Below are 24,118 nucleotides of genomic sequence, written 5' to 3' on the forward strand. Positions count from 1 at the left end.
CACCAGGTCCCCTTGGATCAAGAGGGCAGAGATGTTCAGGGCTGGAGCCTGATCAACTCTTGACGAAAGATGACCTAAACACCAGAGGACACCAAGATGCGTCCCAGTGCATCTAACAACATATCTTTTTCATCTTTTTTCTAACAATGTGACATCTGTGTCATCTGAATGGCTACATCTACCCCACAAGATGATGCTACATAACTTAACTAATTTTTCCCTCTTCTTTGCTCCCTCTGCTGGTGACCTTTGCGAATGTTAATGAGTTGAGTAACAACAAAAAAAAAAAAAAAAAAAAACAATTGCAGACTGTACATAGAAATGCGTTTAATGTTGCTTTTTATAATATTATCAGATTAAACTTAAATGAAATGCCACTGGTGCGGTAAAATGGGAAGTTACATAAGGTAACTGAAGTAGAATTTTCATTTTGCACCATGTTGCACACATGAATATGGGAAATGTAAATTCAAGCATTATATCGCTCTTTACACATGACAGTGCTGTTCCGCACGTCGCATTCTAACCTGAATTTAACCAACGATAGTCAAGGAAGGCTGAGCAAATGGCATTTGGAATTCCCCCTCAGTGACCCTCAGGAACAAACCATTATTAGACCACAGAGGTGCGTCGGTGCTATTCTAGCGTGTATATTTAGTGTTAATCGGGACATTGTGATTTAAATACCAAGTGCTGGATAATGTAAACATTGAGGTATGTTTTAATCGTCTTGATTCTTGATTGAGTCTTGTCGGTTTTTCTGTTTTGAGTGCGATGGGAAGACGCGACGCCCCCATCTGTTCCGCGCGCAATGGATCGCTCTGATTTCGCAGCTCAGCGCGTTTGTTCTCGCTCAGTGTGTGTTTGTGTGTTGACCGTATCGGTAATCTCAACTAACGATTAACGAACATGTCTGTGGCGTTCGCACCGCACCGGCAGCGCGCTAAAGGCGATATAACGCCTGCCGGGATACAAAAGGTAATTTATTTGAATAATTTTTCAAGCAGGATGAAACCGAGGGTAATTGCGTTTGCATTAACGTTAGAGGGCTCGGCTAGTTAGCTGCAACGTCTCTCCCGCCAACACTCTCATAACATCATAAACCAAACATTTTAGAGAGATGTTTGTCGTCGTGTTCAGCAGCTCCTACAGAATAAAACACGAGCAGGTCGCGCTTCTGATCTTAAGTCGTTGTTTAGCGTTTAAAGCGGTTTAAATCGCCTCGGCTTTGCTGTGTCTTTGTTAGCCGCTAACGTTAACGTAACGTACATGCTCGGCTCTGATGAATCACAATAGAGGATTGTGTAAAAGCGTCGCAGTGTAAATTAACTGTTACACGGTCAAACAGACAGAATTGTGCCAGCGATTTCTAATTAGTAGAATCGTTACTGTACACCTGATTTTATTATTAATCGTATGTTTTGTTACAAGCGCGTATGCTAATTGCCGACTTCTCCTTATATTGATTACGCGGGTCTGATTTGATCAGCCCACTTTTATTCTTTGTTTTTTTCATTATTCCTGTCAGATTTGATTAGTCAAACATTTTTTTTTTTTTGTAGATGTTTATCTGTTTTTAATTCCTCATGTATGATTTGATCAGTCGAGCTTTATGATTCGGGTCTGATTTGGTCAGTGAAGCTTTATTCTTTGGTTTTCTATTACTCATGTCTGTTGACCAGTGTTCCCTGCTGCTTGAATGAATAATGTTTAGGTGTTACTTTAATAAAAGGAAGAATTTTAAGGTAACAGGTTAATTTATGTGTCATCCAGCGGCATATAGCAATGATTTCCTGGCACTTGATGACCAAAAACTGTTGCTTGATTTGTTGTTTTAGTGAATTTGCACATTTTGTGTGTATGCTTGTTTCATGACTCAATCCCATAATTGCGATGATTGATGTAATGACCTGTCCTGACTGATGCGTAAACCAGCACTTTGATTTTTTTTTTTCAGATCAGTTTGATTCAAGTTCAGACTGATTCACTCCTCTTTTTGAACTATTCATTTAAAGAAGAACAATTCAAGTTTATACATGCAGAAACAACTCAATAGAAAGACTTTTCTTGCCATTATGGTGTTATTGCATGATACACAGTCCTTTTATTGCATTACATTCAATACAAACTTGGCGCTGCGGATTCTGCATCAGCTGCAGAGATACAGCAGCAAGAGCATCAGCATCAGTGCAGGGGACATTAAAATATAGAGATCCCTAACCGGTACATTATAAAATAACATACATCCAACATTACCAAAAAAATAAATAAATAAAAGATTCATTTCCTCACATCCACTGAAAATAGGCATGGAATAAAAGCTTGATCTTGGCGTTTGATTATCAGCATTGTTTTCATAATCACAATTAATAGGAGAATCAGTATTTTTATGGAGCACTACTGCTAACGGCTTAGTTTCCCCAAGTGTTATATGGACCTCTTTGCTTGTGCTATTTTTTTTACCACTTTTTCATTAATTAATTACTGCTTTTAACATTTTTCCTGCATTATTTTGTTCTTTTTCTGTCTTAATGTTTAATTAACTTTGTGATGTTTCATTTGCAGTTGCTGGATGAAAACAATCAGTTGATTCAGTGCATCATGGATTTCCAGAGTAAAGGGAAAACAGCTGAATGTTCGCAGTAAGTTCTCTGTCATGCATATGCACAGTCTTTGATGTTTTTCATTTGTTTATAGATTTTTCTTAAACCTTTATTCGTCACTTTAAAAAAGTGGACAGAAATCTCTCTCAAAAATATGAAAGACATATTGTATATCTATATATATATATATATATATATATATATATATATATATTTTTTTTTTCACATTCACTGACAGATTTCTTTACCAGCATCAGTCCTGATCATAACTACCAGAAATACATTCGTTTTCAGGATTTGAATCCTTTAAATGCCGGTTTGTTTACAAAAATCCTGACAGGTCATTTTATGTGCTGTCATATAAAAAAAGAAAACCAATTTCCATATTCTTATATTTACATAATTTCTTCTTTTTTTTTTCTCAGCAAAATCAGAAAATAGAAAAGGGTGAATATTTGCTCTATAGGTCAAACCTGGGAAAATGGTGACACCAGGTGGAAAATAAAAAGTTAAAATAAAATAAAAACATTTTTGAAGCCTTGCTAACAGAGTGAAAGCCTGTTAACAAAGAGTGCATGATTTATGCTTAATTGGCACTTTGATTAAATATTGTGGTTTTAATGGGTTTCAGTGGAGTCATTCTTGTCCTTAAAAGGGTCCTATTATGCTTTTTCACTTTTTGAATTTTAGTCAGTGTGTAGAGTGTATGTTTGGGCATAGTCCACTTCAAAGGGAGATATTTCGTTTTTAAAAAATCCCTTTTCAAGAACTACAACGAATGGCTCTTTTGGACTACAGCGTTGCTTTCCAGGGTTTGTGATGTCACAAAGCGGCCCATTAGAATATCATTAAAATAAATCCCGCCTACGGAAATATGAATGGTTGGCTGGCGGGGAGTGGCGAGCTCGTGGGGCAAGTGGAGTGGTCGTGCTGCTTTAGCGTCAAGTTTTTGCAAGTTATTACACATGCACCTGAATAATTATGTATGTTACAATTATGAAAACGTTTTTATAAATTGCTGACAGTACAATACTGGACAGTGATGTAATCTGCAGAATTTACACTTCAACTATGAGACTACAGTGTTTCCCATACATTGATTTATTTGTGGCGCCTGCCACAATATCAAAACTGACCTCCACAAATAGATTTTCCAAAAGGCTTTGACTTCGTTGAATAAACATGAGCACTGCACGTTTCAAAATCGAAACCCGGTGCGGGTGTTTTATATCACTGTATTTCTGAAGGAAACCGACTGTCTTCAGAACAATTTGGATGTCATTTTCATTTCATCTTGCATGTAATGTCTGATAAAGCAGCATTTGTGAGCTTTGTGTACAGCGTTACCGGGGAAGCCTCGCTCTCTACCGCTCCAACAGCGCCTCCTGCTGGCAGAGAATGAATTTGCATTTATATGCCGCCACAAATAAAGTGTCTGGGAAACACTGGACTATGGTAAAAATTCAACTATATAACAGTTTCACTGCAATTCATGTTATAATGTTATGTCATGTTACATATTACCATTGTACTTATCTGTACATAGTAAATGCAGTTATTTTAGGTGGTTGTTGACATCCCATCTAAAACGTGATTTAGCCAAAAAAATAAAAAATAACAACAATGTTACCACTCTAATATGTCTCGCTAAATCCTCTTGTTCAATATCCTCTGGGTATGAATCCGGCTCAAATTGATGCCAATATTGACGAACTTGCTGCCTTGGCAAGGGGCGGGGCAGTACTGAAACACCGTCTAAGCGGTTCGCCAATCACAACGCACTGGGACAGCTAACCAATCACAACACATTTTGTTTTTCGGAAGGCGGGCCTTCATCAAACCCGGAACTAATCGAGCCGTTTGTGCCAGGCTGGGGAGAGAGGTGCTGTAATAATGTAAATTATGTGAAAAATAATGCGCTGTTTGAACCACCAAGCATGAGAGCATGTTCTAGTACACCCCCAAAACAAAATCAAGACTTTGTAAAAGAGCATAATAGGACCCCTTTAAGGTGCTGAGTGGAACTCTTTTTTTTTTTGTACAAAAATAACAAATGAGGGTCAAATATTGGCATTTCAGTGCAAAAAACACATTTATGCAGTTCGCATTAACTGCCAAAAATGATTAGTTCACCCAAACATGAAAATTCTGTCATAATTTATTTACCCTGAAGTTGTCCTAAACCTGTATGAGGTTCTTTCTTCTGCTAAACACAAACAAAGATACTTTGAAGAACGTGGGCAAGCAAACAGTTGTTGGTTCCCATTTATTTTCATATTATTGAAACAAAAAATACTATGGATGTTTGTGGCTAGCAGCAACTGTTTGGTTACCAACATTCTTCAAAATATCTTCTTCTGTGTTCAGCAGACAAAAGAAACAACATGAAGGAGAGTAAATTATTACATGTACTATACCTTTAAGACACACCATAGTGTTTATATCACACATTTCACATTCTCAAATGATTCTCCCAGTTCACTCAGTGATCAAAGCTCTTTTCTCATTGCTCTCTGGCAGCTACCAACAGATGCTACACAGAAATCTAGTGTATCTGGCCACAATAGCAGACTCCAATCAGAACATGCAGTCTCTGCTTCCCGCCGTGAGTATTTATTCCCAGTCTCCCATCTGATACATTGGCATTTATTGGCTTTAGGTATGGTATAATAAAATGATAAGAAACCAGAATATATTTATATTTAATGTGCATAATTCATATGATCTGTATGATGTCACACAGCATGGGTTTGATTTGAATTTAAGATTAGATTGCCCTTTAAAAAAGGTAGCAGGTATGTTGGTGTAGGTTGACACAAAGGCAATTGCCTTTGAATAGCCTATAATAGGCTTTACCACAGAGTTTATAAAGTATAAGTATGAAATTGAATTAGCATAAAACATACCAAACTGTTAATTTGGCTATCAGGAATCGTTATTAAATTGCCACTTATAAATAAAACAGATAAATTAATGGGTAAATAACTGAATGAAATCAGTGGTTGAGTAAGTGTCTCTGTGTTTCTCTATAGCCGCCCACTCAGAACATGCCCATGAATCAGAGTGGAGCGACTCCACAGCTGCCCCACGGTCACAGTATGCCGTCAGACGGGCCGCCCGCACCACACATGCAGAGCCAGATGAACGGACAAATGCCAGGTACAGTCAGACCACTGCACTCACCATCAAACTCCAGCAGCTGAGGAAGACTCTGGCAACTACTCCAAACCAGTGTTCATTTCGTTGACAAATTATTTTCGTCATAATTTGTCAATGACGTTTTTTTACAGACGAAAATGAGGCGATAACTAAATAAAAAAACAGTTTTTAATGACAAAAAATAAAACGAAAATATACTCTCATTTTCGTCAGCGAATAAAAACGAGATATCTGCTATCCAGTCAGACTTAGGCCCAATCCCATTTCTACCCCTTTGCCTTTCCCCGACCGTGTGTTCACGTGAAGGGGTAGGGGTGTCTCGATTCTCTTTTGGTTGGAGGGGTAGGGGTAGGGGAAGGGCCAGATAGCCCTTCAAACAAAGATTTTCTGGGACCTCACTTCAAATGAAGGGGTATGAATAGGGATGGGTACCGAGAACCGGTATTTTTTTGGACTGGTACGTAATTGGGTCAATACCGGACTACCAATGAGCTTCAGGAGAAATGATACGGTTATCGATACTTGCGTTGTTTTATCTCCATATACTTCAATGTTAATGACGAATTAGAAGCTGCTGCTTGTCATTTTCCTTCACTGAATGATGAGGCTGACATTTGCTCGACGTGTGTGTGATATCTGTGCACATGTGCGTTGTGTGTTTGTGTGCAATCAGTCATCGCGGCAAGAGTGAAACGAGTGAAAAGTGTGGGCTCACGTTACAAAACTAAGCAACAGCAGTGTCAGATGCAATATATGCAGTAGTGTAATAGTGAACAAAGGAGGCAACACTAGTAATATAATGAAACATTTACTTACAAAACACATCTACCTCAAGCAATGCGCTGTCCAACTGTAACTCGCGAGACACATTCACATCAAATGTTGATTCAGCGGTATAGTTACGCTCACAAGACACTGCACTTATTCGCAATCACAAAAGTATATTATTTGCATGTGCTTTAAAGCCTTGCTGTTTAAACCATTCATTTGCGTGCTGTTCTGACGTGCGCTTATTCAGAGTGCGTACACTAAAAGGCCTGTCAAACAACACCTGATTACTTAGTTATCGTCTGATTGCGCTAATATTGTCAAACACACACAATGTTTACATATTAAAACAGTTAGTTATGTCTAAAGTGAAAGTAAACAGTTGAGAGAGAAACAGATGCATGCAGCTCTTAAAGCAACAGTACTAAACATGCTACCGATTGTCATTAAAGGGATAGTTCACCCAAAAATTAAAATTCTGTCATTATTTACCCACTGTCACATTGTACCAAACCTGCATTAATTTCTTTCTTGTGCTGAACACAAAATAATATATTTTGAAGAATGTGGGTTGGTGGTCCCCACAGACTTTGATAGTAGGGAAACAAATATGTAAGTCACTTTTGCACCAAATAGTATTGATTAACAGTATCTATAAATACCGGTATCGATAAGCGGTATCGGTATCAGTATCAGTATCGATACAATTTAAACAACACCCATCCCTAGGTATGAATTATCTCAGCATAAACCGGCTACAGCGGCAACATGGCTGCCTGAGCGAATAAAGACACATAAATGTAAGCATTATTGGCATTAATAAAGATTTTAATGAAAAGTAATCATTTGTTTGTTACATTCAATCGTGTGTTCATATTTACGGTCATGTTATTCTAAGAAATGTTTGCAAAAAATCGCTACAGTTTGCTAACGTTATATCATTACTGACTGCACGATAGTGCCACAGCATATTTTCATGTCTGATCAGGGCGATAACCACCATAGACATTTAGGAGGGCTAGTTCCCCCAATAATTAGAAATCGCTAAACATTTTTCTCGAATACCTATTGCCAATTCGAGAGAGAGAGTGCTTCTGTGCATATCTCTTTACAATGAGTGAGTTTACGTCAAAAACAGCAATTTTATCCTCTTGTTGCTGGAAAATATAATGTAGTGATTCAGTATTTAAACTGTCATTAATACATCCTGGGTGTGTGAGCTGCACTGTGTGTGTGTGTGTGTGTGTGTGTGTGTGTGTGTGTGTGTGTCAGTAAGCAGTGCATTAATATAGAACGGTAATGGCTCTAATGCACACCAGTATAGGTGTGTTTATTGTAGGAGCTAGACGACGTATGATGACATGTGACTGTATAGTAGTGGTATCCCAATTCTTAGGGGAATATTTTACGTACATTTGCATTGTACCGTCTGCGCTGTTGCACGCTCTACAGACTCGCGCAGCAGCGCTTCAGACTGCTTCAGTGCAAGCTGTAATCAGTTCATATTGCCTGCAGCCTGCAACTGTACAGTCCACAGTACAGACATTTCAAAATAAGAGTCACGGCGTATTTCAAGCTTTTTTTCCTAGTCATTATTGATATTTTGGGTACATAAACTGTATTTAATTTAATTTCCATTTAATTAACAACTATTGTGGCTTGTGTCTGGGATTGCCCATCACAGGATGGACAGACTAAGAACATTATTCAAAATATTATTTAATATATAGATTTTACTAGCATCAAGTTTTTATACTTAAAACTAAAAACATAAAATATTCTTCAGTAATTGAAATAAAATAAATGAAATGAACTGAAATTATAAAATGAATCTATAAAAAAGGAAATAAATATCTAAAATACATATATTTAAAAATATATATATTTTATTTAGTTTATAAGCTTTAGCTTATTTTGATGTACTAAAATCTCTCAAAAAATAAAAATGCATTACAATTTAACTAAACCCTTTAGATTTTAGTTGACTAAATCTACTTTAGATTTAGTCGACTAAAATTGTATGATATTTAGTTGACTAAAACTAGTCTAAAACTAAAACAATTCAGATGACTAAAACTAAATCAAAATTTGCTGTCAAAATTAACACTGCTCCAAACTGCTTGGGAAAAACTACCTGCAAACTACAGTACTGTGCCAAAATTTAGACACTTGTGAGAAAAAGTTGTAAAGTTTAAATGTTTTCAAGAATAATACCATTAGTAGTTTTTATTTAACAAAATGAAATCAACATTGGCTTTAAAACAGCTTATTTCTAGGTAGACTTGCTCACAGTTTGCAGGTAGTTTGTTTTAAGCTTCTCGGAGAAAGTGCCACAGCTCTGTTTTTGACTTAGGCTGTCTAAATTGCTTCTGTCACCTATTTTCTGTCCTTTTTTGCTTATGTTTTGAAGCTATATTTAGTTGGTTATAATTCTTAAACTGCAAGTGTTCAGATTTTATTAATTTGGAATTATTTTAAGAAGCATTTATGTAAATAACTTCATAAAAATGCACAAATAAATGTGATATCCAAAGTCGGTAAACTCACTAAATTAATTAGAAAAAAATGTAGATCAGGAATTGTTTTAAAATGGATTTGTGATTCCTACAATCGGATCAGATCGTGAGCTGCCTAAAGATTCCCACCCTTATAAAGTCTTCTTTTTTTTCTTTTTTTTGCTGGCACACTAAAACAAATGATGTAAATAACCATCTTAAATCAAATGTTTTTGTTAGGCATCTAATGTATTTACATCTTCTCATAGTTTGCTTTTAGTGATGTGCTTCATATGATTATTGAATGCTTATAGGGTTGTTTTAATTGTATTTTCACATTAAAAGTAAAGGGGTTTGTGTTGTTAAAGTGTCATGAAACCCCCCTGTTTCAGCACTGGTCTTTCACACCTTAGAGTTGAAAAAGACTCCAGAAATAGGCATGTAAAGCTGTGGAAAATGGGAATGAAGAGGGGAGAAAAAAAACAATAAATCACAGACCTAAAAACACACTCATTATACAGAAAAATAAATATTAAAATGTTTTAAATAGACAGAATAAAGGCATAGTTACCTTTTGTTTACTCTTCTTTGAATTTTCGGTTTTTATCATTGTTTGCGGTGTTTTGCTTATTTGCACATCTTTTATTTGAAGAAGACATGATATGTGCGCATACACGGTGCTGATTAATGTTTGGAGCACGAGAGAATATGAAATATGCTCACAAAACTTGAAACACGTTTGCTCTGGTCCGGATATGAACTATGATCCGTGCAGAATGTGTTGTTAAACTCATCTCGGCGTTCAGTGCAGAAACCGCTCTCTCATGCGCGCTCTACGAGTTGTTATATTAAATATCGTTACGGTCATGTTTTTGCAGAGGTGAACTGACAGCGCAGAAGCTCGTTCATGAGATCTGAATTCTCCGCTGTAAGACGACCTCATGCATAATACAGCGCAGTGATTGGATCATAAGAGTTCGTTCTTATGAATAATACTGCGAAAAGCTTTGGAAACTGATGACGTAGACGCATACTGATTAGCCACGGCAGCCAATCACCACTTCAAATTAACGCATATACATCACTTTTCGTGACGTTGGTTTAACTTTGCCGTTTGAATCGAAGAACAAAATGCCTCTATAAAATGAAAAAATAACCACTTAATGAGGGCTATTGTTGTTTTCACTGATGTGCAACCTGTACATATATGTTTGCATCTCAAAAAATGTGTTTTAGGGTTTCATGACCCTTTACTATCTGTCTGCTTCTCCAGGTCCAACCCACATGACCATGCAGGGCCCCGGGCCCAACCAGACACCCAGCATACCCAGCGGCTCCATTAACATGCCACCCAGCAGCCATGGCACCATGGGGGCATATAACCACACAGTGCCCTCCTCGCAGGGAATACAGGCACAGGGGCAGATAAACATGAGCCAGGGGCAGCCCATGGCCAACTACGGCCCTCGGCCCAACTTGAACATGCAGCCCAGTCAGGGTACTCATCTGAAAACCATGTTTTAACAATAATATCTACCACATAATCAAAAAACCAGTTTGCTATGAGTGCCTGTGTTTTCTAGGGCCTATGATGCACCAGCAGGCTCCTGCTCAACAGTACAACATACCCCCTTCTGGTGGCAGCGGGCAGCATTTCCAGGGGCAGCAGAACCCCATGGGCATGATTGGTCAAGGCAATCACGTGATGGGACAGAGGCCCATGCCTCCCTACAGGCCACCGCATCAAGGTATGCTGAAATATCTTGATAAAATATTGATTCACTCAGTTTTTGGTTGTTTTAATGTCTGTTTGGTGTGTTTTCAGGACCTCCTCAGCAATATCCTGGTCAAGAGGAATACTACACGGAGCAATACAGCCATGGAGGACAGGGGGCGCCAGAGGGTAAGATGGGTTCTTTTGCAAAATTATTTGTACTGCTTCAGTATAGCACAAATAATCTTAACCAAATTATTCCAGTGGTTGGTGGGTAATGTTATGTCCATTTTGGGGCAATATGATCTGCACCAGGGTTCCTCAATAGGCGGCCCGAGAGAAAAATGTTTGGCCCGCGCTAATTTCAAATAATGCGACATTAACTTGCATCATAACTTACAAGCGACATTAACGTGTCTACACCGACCGGACGCGAGTTACGCGGTAACGTAAGTTTGCTTTAATTTATTTTCAAGATCTGAGGTAAAATATATATTGTTGCTTTCACTATGGCTATAAACCTCACGCAAATAATATTCAAACTCACATTAGACACTTTTAACACTGAATAAAGCACATAATCATTACCTGAGATTATCACTGTCATATTTTGTATGTTGTTCCTGCCGCGACGTCACAGAAAATAAAAACCATTTCTAAAATAGAATCCCGTGTCGCTTATTGTCACGTGATCCCCCCAAAAAAATCTAAGTGTAAAAATATTAATGCTGACAGGTCTAATAATTGAATCTGCAATTAGGGAAAGTGGAGAGAAGAGATCCAGTCTGGAGATGAGCAGGAAGGATTGCATGGCAGACATGGAGATCCAGATTTTTTGTTTGTTCATTTGTTTTTAATATTCAACAGGCAAAGTTCTTCTGTATCTAAATGCAAAAATGTTCATAATTGTTTGAATAAAACAGACTACTGGGGGAAAAATCTGAATATTTATCTTGTGACCGTCTTGTGACTATTTGAACAAAAGCCACAATAATATAAAAATTGTAATAAGAATTATATATATATATATAGGTCAGTGGCCCTTGGCTTGGTATTGTTGGCAGAATTTGGCCCTCGGCGAAAACTAATTGAGGAACCCTGATCTACACCCACTGCCGAATAGGCCACTCCGGTCTAACCTTCAAGTTTGTTCACAATTAAACTCTACAGCGTAGCTGCCTTTTAATTTAGGGCCCCATAAAATCAATATTATTTTTCCCTTCAAATCTATGTTTTCCTTTCTATTTTTTTCTGGATTCTGTTTTATGATTTATCATACAAAATGGTGTCTAACGAAATGAATAAATAAAATAAACAATTAAATGTATATTTTAAAATGTAATCAATTGGGGTGTAACGATTCACTCAACTCATGATGTGGCGCTTTTAGGTAATGCACAAAACACACGCGGATATACAAAACAACAGCTTATCCCACAATACACAAAGTTAGCGTTGGCTAAAAATCACAATAGCAACAGACAACGAGCAAGGCATCTCCTGCACTGTCTCAGCGTCTTCCTTTTATGGATCCCGGTAGCCAGTAGTTGGACGTCATCGCCTCCAACGATGATTGGCAGGAGCAGAACCAATGGAGCAGCGCTAAGAATGTGTAAGTAAAGGCGAATAAGAGAGAGAAGAGAGGGAAAAACAACAACACAAAACAGATTCAATTCATGATTCGATTTTCTCACGATTATTTTTAACAAAATGAAATTGAAGACAAATGATATAGTAAATGAAAAGGTGCCCTTTCATTAGGCTATTGCTGTACGTTTCTTTGTGAAATTAAAATATAATTTCACAAAACTAAAATAAGTTACACAAATAAAAGAAATCTCTTCATATAAACAGACTAAGGCTTTGTCTGCTCTTTCCATTTAAAATTAGAGGCAACCACTGCATTTTAATCATGATCCAAACAAAGATGCAGCATGAGCATTTTTTAAATCTAAATTAGACGGTATAATTTCGAAATCTGAAGCAAAAACAGAATGGTCTGAATTCAATTTTGTGAAACTACATAAAACATCTGAAGGAAACAGCAGACGAACTGAATGAGACGCAGATTCACTCTCTGCCAGCAGGTGGCGCTCATGAACAGCAATGAAACAGTGTTTCCTGGGTTACTTTAATATGCATCTTTCAGAGGCAAGATGAAAAGAAAATACCACACAAACTTTTCTAAAGACAGTCGGTTCCTCTCAGAGATACATTCATATAAACTCCTACCCCAATTGTATCGCAATTTGCTTGGCATCTCAACCCATTTGAATTGGCACATATTTGAATTGATTTTCAACCGGCTCGCGGTTTATCGTTACAACCCTAGTAATCAAATTAAAATACAACAACTACTTTGTAACAAAGCATTTATTTTTTGATTTATTTTTCTGCCATATTTTTTTTTTTTTTTTTTTAAGTTAAACTGATTTTTTTATTTTGGCGGTATGTTATGCAGCCTTTATTTCTCTGCTGTGTGATCGGCTGTTAGATTAATCCATACTGAGTAAAAATGTCCAGAGCTCATCAACGTTAATTTAATGGCAACATTGATGAATTTTTCTCGATAGGATATCATTTATCGCCCAGACCTAGTTGTGCATGATGCAGACACTCTTAGCTGGAATTCCTGCAAACACACGGTTCATTGTACTTAACAGGTAGCTTTGCTGATGCTTCATGAATTGCTTGTTCGTCTTGCTGTAGGAAGCGCACAGTATGGTCAGCAGCAAGAGGCGTATCAGCAGGGTCCACCGCAGCAGCAGGGTTACCCTCCGCAGCAGCAGTACACGGGACAGCAGGGATACCCCGGACAGCAGCAGGCCTATGGTATGAATTATACTGGCAGATTCACGTCTGAGACATCGGAAATCAATCATTGACGGCTGCATTTACTATCAAGTTCTGCTTCTTTGTGAATGTAGCAAAAAAAAGAAATTCTGTCTGTCTGTCTGTGTGTGTGTGTGTGTGTGTGTGTGTGTGTGTGTGTGTGTGTGTGTGTGTGTGTATATACAGGTTTAGCTATAGATGTGAGGGCCACTGTAGTGAAATATCATGACAGCTGATTTGTGAAGACCTCTGTCCTCACTAGTTAGAAAGGTTCATAATGGTCCAGAAGATATTTAACTTTAAGTCTAACGATGTACACATTTCTGACATGGCACAATTTGTGATCATAAGGTTTCTTAATCAGTTAACTGTCTACATCCCTAGTAAGAATACAGAGATACAATTTTATTTATTCCCATTAGTAAACACTCTTCCTTTTATACCAACAGGTCCGTCTCAGGCCACTCCAAGTCAGTATCCGAACTACCCCCAGAGTCAAGGGCAGCAGTATTCAGCCTACAGACCCCCACAGCCCGGACCACCACAAGGACAGCCACAGCGCCCCTATGCTTTTGACCAGGTGAGAAACCCTCTCGTCACTACAGAGCACTGCTAAGATACCTGTCGAAATCTGTGTTATTAGATACTTTGTTTAAATGTGAATGATATTTCTGTTAACTGCTGGTGGTCACCAATTTTGGAATTTTTTCTTCATGTGTCTCTGTTGAGTGGTTTTGAGCAAAACCATAAATTAAGGCCTAAAAAGGTCTTAAATCAGAGCTGAAAGTCTTTAATATAAAAAGTCATAGCATTAAATGTTGCATGCCCTGCATCCTTAGTATTTTTTTTTTAAGACCATGTAAAGAACATTTAAGGAATAAACTGAATGGAATGTCAATATGGCCTTGTTTTGTTTCCCAAACACAAATATATAAACATCCTTTAATCAATATGCATTTACTTGAGATTGAGCATATGAGTTAGATCATTTGCTCTGGAAAGGTTTTTATTACTTTTTGTAAAATTAGCTACATTACAATGAGTTACAAAGTTACATTTTCCATTCAGTTTATTGTTTAAATTTTTACTTTACTTTGTCTTAAAAAGGCCATAAAAAGTCTTACATTTACCTTCATAAAACCTGCAGAAACCCTGGTTCAATTATTGTGACTGTACTCATCAGCTCCTTTTCAAACATTTGTTACTCACTGTCTTGGAATCATTAAATGAGACGAATAAATGTCACGTTTAATCTGTAATATTTCCATCTTTAAAAGAAACCGTAACGGAAATGGAAATGTTTCTGAGTGTGACACATGACTCTCATCCTTCAGTTAACACAATGTCGGTTAATAAGTCTGTCGTAGCTGTGTTGTAGCACAGGCTTACAGTGACTATGTATCTTTGTTCACAGGGGCAGTATGGCAACTACCAGCAGTAGATGACGGGCATTTGACTTCCCACCCTAGCATTTCCAATTTGGAGCTGTGTGTGATCTGATGAAGGGCTACTGCGCTCTCAAAATCTCTATACATCACCTATGAAGAGATGAATCTTCCCCGCTAACGTAGACTGAACTCTTCATTCGGCCACAAGCATTTGAACTAACCGATCAATGATTGGCTCGATTCTCAGCACAGGTGATCTAATTGTGAAACGCCTAAAAAACTCATTTGACAAAAAAAGAGAAAGCGTACACTAAGAATTTCCTGTCAACTCATATGTGCAGTTTTGAGTTTAACAGAGAAGCAATTTCACAGCAGCAATGCCTTAAGTGAAACAGCTGCCTTATTTACAGCAACTTACGAAATCAGTGAAAATACAGAAACACACACAGCAGTGGAACGTGTTTTGTTTTTCTAATAAAATTCATTGTGCGTTGTTGTTGTTTTTTTACATTTTCTCCTCTCCCGCAAATGTCAGAGAAGCAATAATGCTGAGGTGCGAATGAAGGCTAGTGGAGAGGTGGAAAATGGTTTTCAGGTTCAAAACTATGCTATGATGTATAAATGTATTTTATGCTTTATCTAATAGAGCTCAGATTGAGTCCAGGTGTTGAACAGTAGCTCAAAGTGTCGTCCCGTGTGCTTATTGACTGTATTGAATTTGTTTTCTTTCATTTTTGAAGGTGGGACGTTCCATTTTAAAATGACCTGTATGTCTTGCTGAAATTTGATTAAACCGATCTGGTACTGTACTGGGTTGTATTTCAATCATGGTCGAATCATGGAATGTCTTCAAACTTGGTATCAAAGAAGCAAGTATCTTGTAGGGGGTCTGGGGATGCTGTAGCCCAGGAGTGCCAAAGCCTGCTCCTGGAGATCTACCTTCCTGCAAAGTTCAGCTTCAACCCTGATCAAACACAACTGAACCAACTAATATGAAGGTATTTTTGGTGCAAAACAACTGAGCGTCCGTGACACAACAGTTACACCTTCTCGAATCCTTCATTGCAGGTGCACAAATCCTATTCTATGGACCACAAATTAAAGAAACGTATACACTCACGTGGTTTGCTACTGTTTCTGCAGTGAATATGGTGCAAAACACATTCACACACCTGCATCAAAAAATTTGAAGTCACGGACGAATTTTGTACATCCACAAATCAGTATGTGAATTCTTGCAATGAGATTTGCACACTTGTAGACTGTTTTCTTACATATAGCTATATTTTTTTTTCTTGGATGCTTTTTCGAGCACAAAGACAAGTACATAACGGCAACGGCTTGAATCTGCTGCTAGGAGTCTTAAACGCTGTTTTTTACCTGCAAATGACAAGTTTCGCGCACGCTCCCTTTTGCACCACATATCTGTGACAAATGGAGCAAAAGTGATTTGTGCATCTGTAGAGGCAACGGCGAGCACTCTTCAGAGATCAGAGAATTTCGGCCAATCAGAAGAGCTAGTTTGGATCAGCAGGAGGGGGAAAAAAACAAAAAACTTTTGTGAGCTGTGAGCATCTTCCGGAGCAGAGAGCGGCGACCAATAAAGGTATGCTTTTTTTCTTGTACTGAAATCATTCACCAGTAGTCCTAATTAAGTTAGCTGGTTGTAGAGGTGTGTTTGATTAGGGTTAAAGCTAAACTGCAGAACAGTGCCCTCCAGTTTGCCCATCCCTGCTTCAACTCACAAAGAGGCTTTATAAAAGATCGATTAACCCGTTAATTAAATAGATTATTATGAGAGTGTCATATACAAGATGAATAAATATTTGAAGTTTATTTGCAAAAACCGATAATTTTCAAAATTCATGTTTTTTTTATTGTTTTCATGTTTTTATTGTGTTAGCTGTTTGTTTGTTTGTTTTTTAACCTAGTCAAACTAACCCAAATGCAGTTTGATTGAGATTTACTGGAATGCACAATGAAAAAACATGATTTCTGAGAATTGTTAAAAACGGAGTTATGTTTTTGCACATGAACTCTTCGTTTGTTAATATATTTAAATTATAAACAAATGTATAACAGTGAGAAATTTCAGAAAAAGAAAGAAAATGTACCTTTATTGGTATTTGCAGCTGTCCGCTCCGGAAGATGCTCGCAAGCGTTTTTATTATTATTTTATTTTTACCTCCTGCTCGTTCAACTGATAGGCACCTAAACTACACTGTAAAGAAATTGCTGTTAATTTTACAGTAGCTGGATGTATCATTACTGTATTCTCATTTAAAGTAGTATTACTGTATTGTCAATATTAGTACTGTTCAGTTTATTTACATTTTTTACCTGTATAAAACAATCTAATTGCAGTTCAACACTGTATACCATATTATTATACCTCAACCCCATAAAAATCACAATAATCCATTAGCATTTTTCTTTATAATATTCTTTTTAATTGTTGAACATGTTCTTTTTAAAAATACAAATTACAAATATTTATCTCTAGCATGCGCTAGCTGAAAAAGAGCATCACCACAGTTCCCTGGGGACTTTGTATCTGCAGCATGGCAAAACAGACTTTACAGAAATAAAATATTTCTGTTTTCACTCCAGTCTCTTAGACTGTGTATTTATTTGATGTCCGAGCGCTGATGGAAGCGTTCAGCCTCCTCGTGTGAAGATCGATGAGTGTAAAGACCTAAGACCAATGACTTTTCCCTGCGTGACTTTAACCGAGCTACACACTTCAGTATCATTTCTATCTTCCCTCACACACTCTCCTTCCCTATCCTCCTACCTCTATCATGTGTTTCCAAACCATTCCGGTTCTCTCTCAACCTCACTCTTAACATCACACGCAGACGGCAACGTAATCCTGCTAACCTGCGCCCTATCTCTACATCTTCCACTACACCTCTTTCTTTCTCTGTGGGTCTCTGGAATTGTCAGTCAGCTGTAACTACATACAGGTATTTTTAAAAATATAAGTACAATGTAAAAACATGTATGTACACAATAAGTGCATTGTATCAAATTATTAATTTAAATGTAAGTACATTGTAGTTAAGGCCACCTAATATAAAGTGGGACCTATAAATGCAGTACAAGATTATTATGTGAATGCTTGGCTAAAGAGATGTGTCTTTAATCTAGATTTAAACAGAGAGAGTGTGTCTGAACCCCGAACGTTATCAGGAAGGCTATTCCAGAGTTTGGGTGCCAAATGTGAAAAAGCTCTACCTCCTTTAGTGGACTTTGCTATCCTAGGTACTACCAAAAGTCCAGAATTTTGCGACCTTAGGGAGCGGGTTGGATTGTAGTGTGGTAGAAGACTAGTTAGGTACGCAGGAGATAAACCATTTAGTGCCTTATAGGCAAGTAATAGTATTTTGTAATTGATCCGGAACTTAATAGGTAGCCAGTGCAGAGACTGTAAAATTGGGGTAGTATGATCATATTTTCTTGACCTGGTAAGGACTCTAGCTGCTGCATTTTGGACTATCTGTAGCTTGTTTATTGAAGATGCTGGACAACCACCTAACAGTGCATTACAATAGTCCAGTCTAGAGGTCATGAATGCATGAACTAGCTTTTCTGCATCTGAAACAGGTAGCATGTTTCAAGCTTGGCAATGTTTCTAAGATGGAAGAATGCTGTTTTTGTAACATGGGAAATATGATTTTCAAAGGACAAGTTGCTGTCTAATATAACACCCAGATTTTTGACTGTAGCGGAAGCAACAGTACATCCGTCTAGTTGCAAATTGTAATCCAAGAGATTCTGAGTACTGTTTTTGGTCCAATAAGTAATATCTCGGTCTTATCCGAATTTAATAGGAGGAAATTATTGGTCATCCAATCTTTTACATTTTAACACAATCTATTAGCTTAGATAGTTCAGAAGTTTCATCTGGTCTTGTTGAGATATATAGTTGAGTATCATCAGCATAACAATGAAAACTAATCCCGTATTTTCTAATAATATCACCAAGGGGCAACATGTATATTGAAAATAGCAGAGGACCTAGGACAGATCCTTGTGGTACTCCATACTTTACTGGTGATAGTTGAGATGGCTCCCCGTTTAAAAAAACAAAGTGGTAGCGATCGGACAGGTAGGATCTAAACCATCTTAAAGCCTGCCCTTGAATACCCGTATAGTTTTGTAATCGATCTATGAGTATGTCATGATCTATAGTGTCGAACGCAGCACTAAGATCAAGTAAAACTAGCAATGAGGTGCAGCCTTGGTCTGACTCAAGAAGCAAGTCATTTGTAATTTTAACAAGTGCAGTTTCTGTGCTATGGTGAGGTCTGAAACCTGACTGAAATTCTTCATAGAGATCATTTTTTTGCAAGAAGCAGCACAATTGAGCAGACACAACTTTTTCTAAAATTTTAGACATAAACGGCAGATTTGAAATGGGTCTGTAATTTGCCAGTTCACTAGAATCTAGTTGTGGTTTCTTAATAAGAGGCTTAATAACCGCCAGCTTGAATGGTTTTGGGACGTGACCTAAAGATAATGATGAGTTAATAATATTGAGAAGCGGTTCTTCTGCTACAGGTAACAACTCTTTCAGTAGTTTAGTGGGTACAGGATCTAATAAACATGTTGTTGGTTTTGATGCAGTGATACATTTATTTAGTTCTTCCTGTCCTATAGTTGTAAAGCACTGAAGTTTTTCTTTGGGAGCTGTGAATGAAACTGAAGTACTAGACTGTGCAGAACCTACATTTGTTATTGTATTTCTAATGTTATCTATTTTATCAGTGAAGAAATTCATAAAGTCATTACTATTAAACTGTGAGGGAATATTTAGATCGGGTGGCGTCTGTTTATTTGTTAATCTAGCCACTGTGCTAAATAAAAACTTTGCATTGTTTTGGTTATTATCTATGAGTTTGTGGATATGCTCTGCCCTGGCAGCTTTTAGAGCCTTTCTATAGCTGGACATACTGTTTTTCCACGCAATTCTAAAAACTTCCAAGTTAGTTTTTCTCCATTTGCGCTCAAGATTACGAGTTTCTTTGTTGAGAGAATGGGTATAACTGTTGTACCATGGCACAGTACATTTTTCTCTAACCCTTTTCATATTGAGGGGGGCAACAGCTTCTAATGTATTAGAGAAGATAGTGCCCATGTTGCTAGTCATTTCGTCTAGTTCACGTGTATTTATGGGTACACAGAGCAGTTGAGATAAATCAGACAGGTTATTTGTGAATCTGTCTTTGGTGGCTGGAACAATAGTTCTGCCCAGACGATAACGCGGAGCTATATAGTTAATATCGGTAATATGCAGCATGCACGATACAAGGAAATGATCAGTAATATCATCACTTTGAGGTACGATATCTATATCAGTAAGATCAATTCCATGCGATATAATTATAATTAAATCTAGCGTATGACGTTTTGCTTGACTCCAAAAGAGTTTATTAGGTCAGTAAACGCAAGTCCTAACGCATCATTTGTATTATCAACGTGAATGTTAAAATCTCCAACAATTAGCGCTTTATCAACATTAACCAATAGATCTGAGAGGAAATCTGCAAATTCTTTTAGGAATTCTGTATATGGCCCTGGCGGTCTATACACAGTAGCCAGAGCAAGAGATAGAAGAGATTTCTTTTGCATATCTGACAGTGTAACATTAAGTAGAAGTATTTCAAATGAGTTAAACCTGTATCCTGTTTTCTGAGTAACATTGAGAATATCACTATATATTTTAGCGACACCACCGCCACGACCAGTCTGACGGGGCTCATGTTTATAACAGTAGCTTGGTGGAGTAGACTCATTTAGACCAAAATATTCATCTGGTTTAAGCCAGGTTTCAGTCAAACAAAGTACATCAAAACTATTATCTGTGATCATTTCATTTACAATAACTGCTTTGGGTGCGAGTGATCTAATGTTTAGGAGCCCAAGCTTTAGAAATAGTTTTTGTTCATTTATTTTGCATTTTTCAGGTTTAATCACGATCAGATTGTTTCTAGATCCTACATTAAATGTATATGTTGACCTCTCTATTCGGGGAACAGATACAGTCTGTATAGATTGGACAACGCAAGTACTTCTGTCATTTAGGAGGGTAGAGCAAAAGCCATTATAGCAGTTATTTGAGAATTGGCTTACTAGTCAGATGGAGCGTAGCGTCCTGGAGATGTTGTCCGACAGGAGTTCGGCTCCGACTCTGCTGGGGTGCAGGCCATCAGCACGGAAAAGCCTAGAACGCTCCCAGAAAAGATTCCAATTATTAACAAAGAGCAGTTTCTGTTCTTTGCACCATGACAATAACCATTCGTTTAAAGCAAAAAGTCTACTGAACCTTTCGTGTCCTCGTTGGATACGTGGGAAGCGGTCCTGACACGATGATCGTCGTCGCGGGCGATGTGCTGCGTACCGTCTCGATCAGGCTCCTGAAGTCCCTCTTCAGTGTCTCCGTCTGCCGCAGCTTGGTGTCGTTAACCCCCGCGTGCAGCACGACAGCGCCGATGCTCTCGTCGCCCTTCAGGATCACGGGTATCTGCGCAGAAACATCGAGAACACGAGCACCAGGGAAACAGTGAGTGTGCACTTTATCTTCAGCTAACGTAGCACGGACGTGCCGGACGATGGAGTCTCCGACGATCACAGCGTCGCGTTCCGTCTCGTGGAGGGGAGCGGAGCGGTTCCGGGTGGAGATCTCAAAGACCGGAGGCGGCGGAGGGGGAGAGGTCATCACCCGGGGCCTGGCTCGCGTCTTCCTCTGCTGGTGCACCCAAGGTCCGTGGTGTCCCGGCGCCGGAGTGAAGGACACCTGGGAAGATCGCGCCCTGGGTGCACAGGGCCTGTGCAGAGAAACACACGGAGTAGAGGTGGTGGGAGTGTTAGCAGCGCGCTGTATACTTACCCCGGACTTGTGAGCGTCAGCCCGGGATGTTTCCAGCGCGGCTCTCCGCTCTCTCAGCTGGGCCTGCTTCTCCACCAGGTCACGGATCTGCTTCTCCACGGCCTCCAGCTCCAGCTGCACCGAATGTAGCTCGAACGTGTCCTCACCTGCACTCAGAGGTAGACACAATTCCGCCATTTAGGCAAATAACAGTGAAACAATGGTAATGTGTGTAATAGAGTATTAGCAACGTAAGCGAGATTAGCAGCAACCACGCTGGCGATGCTAACTGGCTATAAGCTAATAGCAGAATCGGGAAATCAAAATAAAACTAGTGATAACAAGGCGCTCTGATTGCTTTTGTTGTAGAATGCTATAGGAGATATAATCACACGTTATAGAAACGAAAATGATAGTGTATAAAACTGATCTTAAGATATAAAATAGATGATAAGGAATTAACTCGACGGAGCTCAAGCTCAAAACACGCAGTAGCAACAGTCTCAGCAAAGCACAAACTGGACGCTAAACAGTCAGGTTTCTAAACAAGCCTTATGCTACAGACTTCCATTCACTCCTAGCTTAATCTCAAACGCCTTACCACTACTAGCACGCATGAATCAGGCAACCAACTTGATTTGATTTAATTTACACACGCAATTGTACTGCAGATAACATTCTGGTACAACCACTACATATCTCTGACCATTTCTTCATTACATTTACAATACATTGTGCTACCCTTGTGCCACCAACCCCTTTACCAGTTACTTTTAGACAAAACCTATGCTCTCTTTCTCCCTCCCATCTTTCCTCTGTAGTATCCTCCTTTCTTCCCTCACCTACCCATTTCTAATCTCTGGATGTGAATGCAGCTATTGACACTTTATGCTCTACCTTAACCTCTTGTCTTGACGACATTTGTCCTCTCTTCTCTAGGCCAGCACGGGCTGCCCCTTCTAACCCCTGGTTATCCGATGTTCTTTGTGAGCATCGGACTAAACTCAGAGCGGCAGAGAGTAAATGGCGCAAATCAAACAACCCGTCGGACCCGAGTTATCAGACTGAGGTATCAGTCTTTGCTCTCATCTTTCTCTGCTGAAGTCCACACTGCCAAATCCTCACATTTCCACAACAAGATCAACAGCGCTCCAGACATGCGTAATCTCTTCAGAACATTTAATTCTCTCCTCTCTCCCCCTCCACCACCTCCCACCACTTCTATAACAGCTGATGACTTTGCCACTTTTTTCACAGACAAATCTAGAACAATCAGTAGTCAGTTCTCAGCTCCACAAACACAGGACCCCCAACCAACCACATCCACTGCTAAAACTCCCATCTTCTCCTTCTGTCCCTTCACTGAGGTTGAAGTATCCAAACTTCTCCTCTCCAACCATCCTACAACATGTCCTCTATACCCAATCCCCTCACACCTTCTCCAAGCAATCTCTCCCACACTCTTACCGGCACTCACACACATCATCAACACATCCCTCCTCACAGGCATCTTCCCCACTGCGTTCAAACAGGCTCGGGTAACCCCACTGCTCAAAAAACCTGCATTAAACACTTCTCTTATAGAAAACTACAGACCTGTCTCTCTCCTTCCATTCATAGTGAAAACACTCGAACGAGTTGTCTTCAACCAGGTCACATTGTTTCTTTCACAGAACAACAAACTGGACGCTAAGCAGTCAGGTTTCAGGAGTGGCCATTCAACTGAGACTGCGCTACTCTCAGTCACTGAAGCCCTGCGAATTGCAAAAGCCGATTCCAAATCATCAGTCCTCATTCTGCTGGATATTTCTGCCTCTTTTGACACTGTCAATCATCAGATCCTCCTGTCCACCCTCTCATCATTGGGCATCACTGGGATTCCACTTAGCTGGTTTGAATCCTATCTCACTGGTAGGTCTTTCAGGGTGGCCTGGGGAGGGGAGGTATCCAAAGCACATCCACTGGTCACTGGGGTTCCTCAGGGATCGGTTCTTTGACCCCTCCTCTTCTCCACATACACTCCATCACTGGGTCCTGTAGAACCTGGTTGAAAAGAACGCACACGCATAATCTTAACCCAAGAACATTCCTGAGTCCTCCCTCCACGCTGTGTCGTAAAAGTTACAAATGACCAACACAACACCCAAAGTATCTGACTAAGCTTCCTGCCTGTTCTCCTTATCATCTCATGAAGCTGGGAGGAGAACATCTGGCCATCCTTTGAAGAACAGAATCTTCAATGTTGTTCCTGACCAGTTTACCATAAATAAAGTCGAATAAACAGACAC

The 24,118-nt window shown here is 38.9% G+C and overlaps 1 protein-coding gene across 2 annotated transcripts; it reads left to right on the forward strand.

Annotated features, from left to right (window-relative positions):
- Window positions 1-818: 818 nt before the first annotated feature.
- ss18 (SS18 subunit of BAF chromatin remodeling complex) lies at window positions 819-15,768 on the forward strand. Of its 2 annotated transcripts, XM_058756300.1 has the most exons (10): window positions 819-978; window positions 2,566-2,642; window positions 5,124-5,208; window positions 5,636-5,762; window positions 10,299-10,523; window positions 10,609-10,773; window positions 10,851-10,928; window positions 13,449-13,571; window positions 14,021-14,151; window positions 14,986-15,768. In XM_058756300.1, the coding sequence occupies exons 1-10, from the start codon at window positions 910-912 to the stop codon at window positions 15,010-15,012; spliced, it is 1,107 nt and encodes a 368-aa protein (XP_058612283.1). In that variant the 5' UTR covers window positions 819-909; the 3' UTR covers window positions 15,013-15,768. The 2 variants fall into 2 exon arrangements, with proteins under 2 accessions (XP_058612283.1, XP_058612293.1); XM_058756310.1 differs by lacking the exons at window positions 819-978; window positions 2,566-2,642 and adding an exon at window positions 3,903-4,058.
- Window positions 15,769-24,118: the final 8,350 nt, after the last annotated feature.

This window comes from Onychostoma macrolepis, chromosome 02, assembly GCF_012432095.1.
Source record: "Onychostoma macrolepis isolate SWU-2019 chromosome 02, ASM1243209v1, whole genome shotgun sequence".
Classification (NCBI taxonomy): Eukaryota; Metazoa; Chordata; class Actinopteri; order Cypriniformes; family Cyprinidae; genus Onychostoma; species Onychostoma macrolepis.

Excerpts from the sequence above, each read along its gene's own strand:
- ss18 (XM_058756300.1), top strand. The coding sequence starts at position 910 with ATGTCTGTGGCGTTCGCACCGCACCGGCAGCGCGCTAAAGGCGATATA. Across the intron at positions 2,643-5,123 it reads AAAACAGCTGAATGTTCGCA|CTACCAACAGATGCTACACA; the intron begins GTAAGTTCTCTG and ends GCTCTCTGGCAG. Across the intron at positions 5,209-5,635 it reads TGCAGTCTCTGCTTCCCGCC|CCGCCCACTCAGAACATGCC; the intron begins GTGAGTATTTAT and ends GTTTCTCTATAG.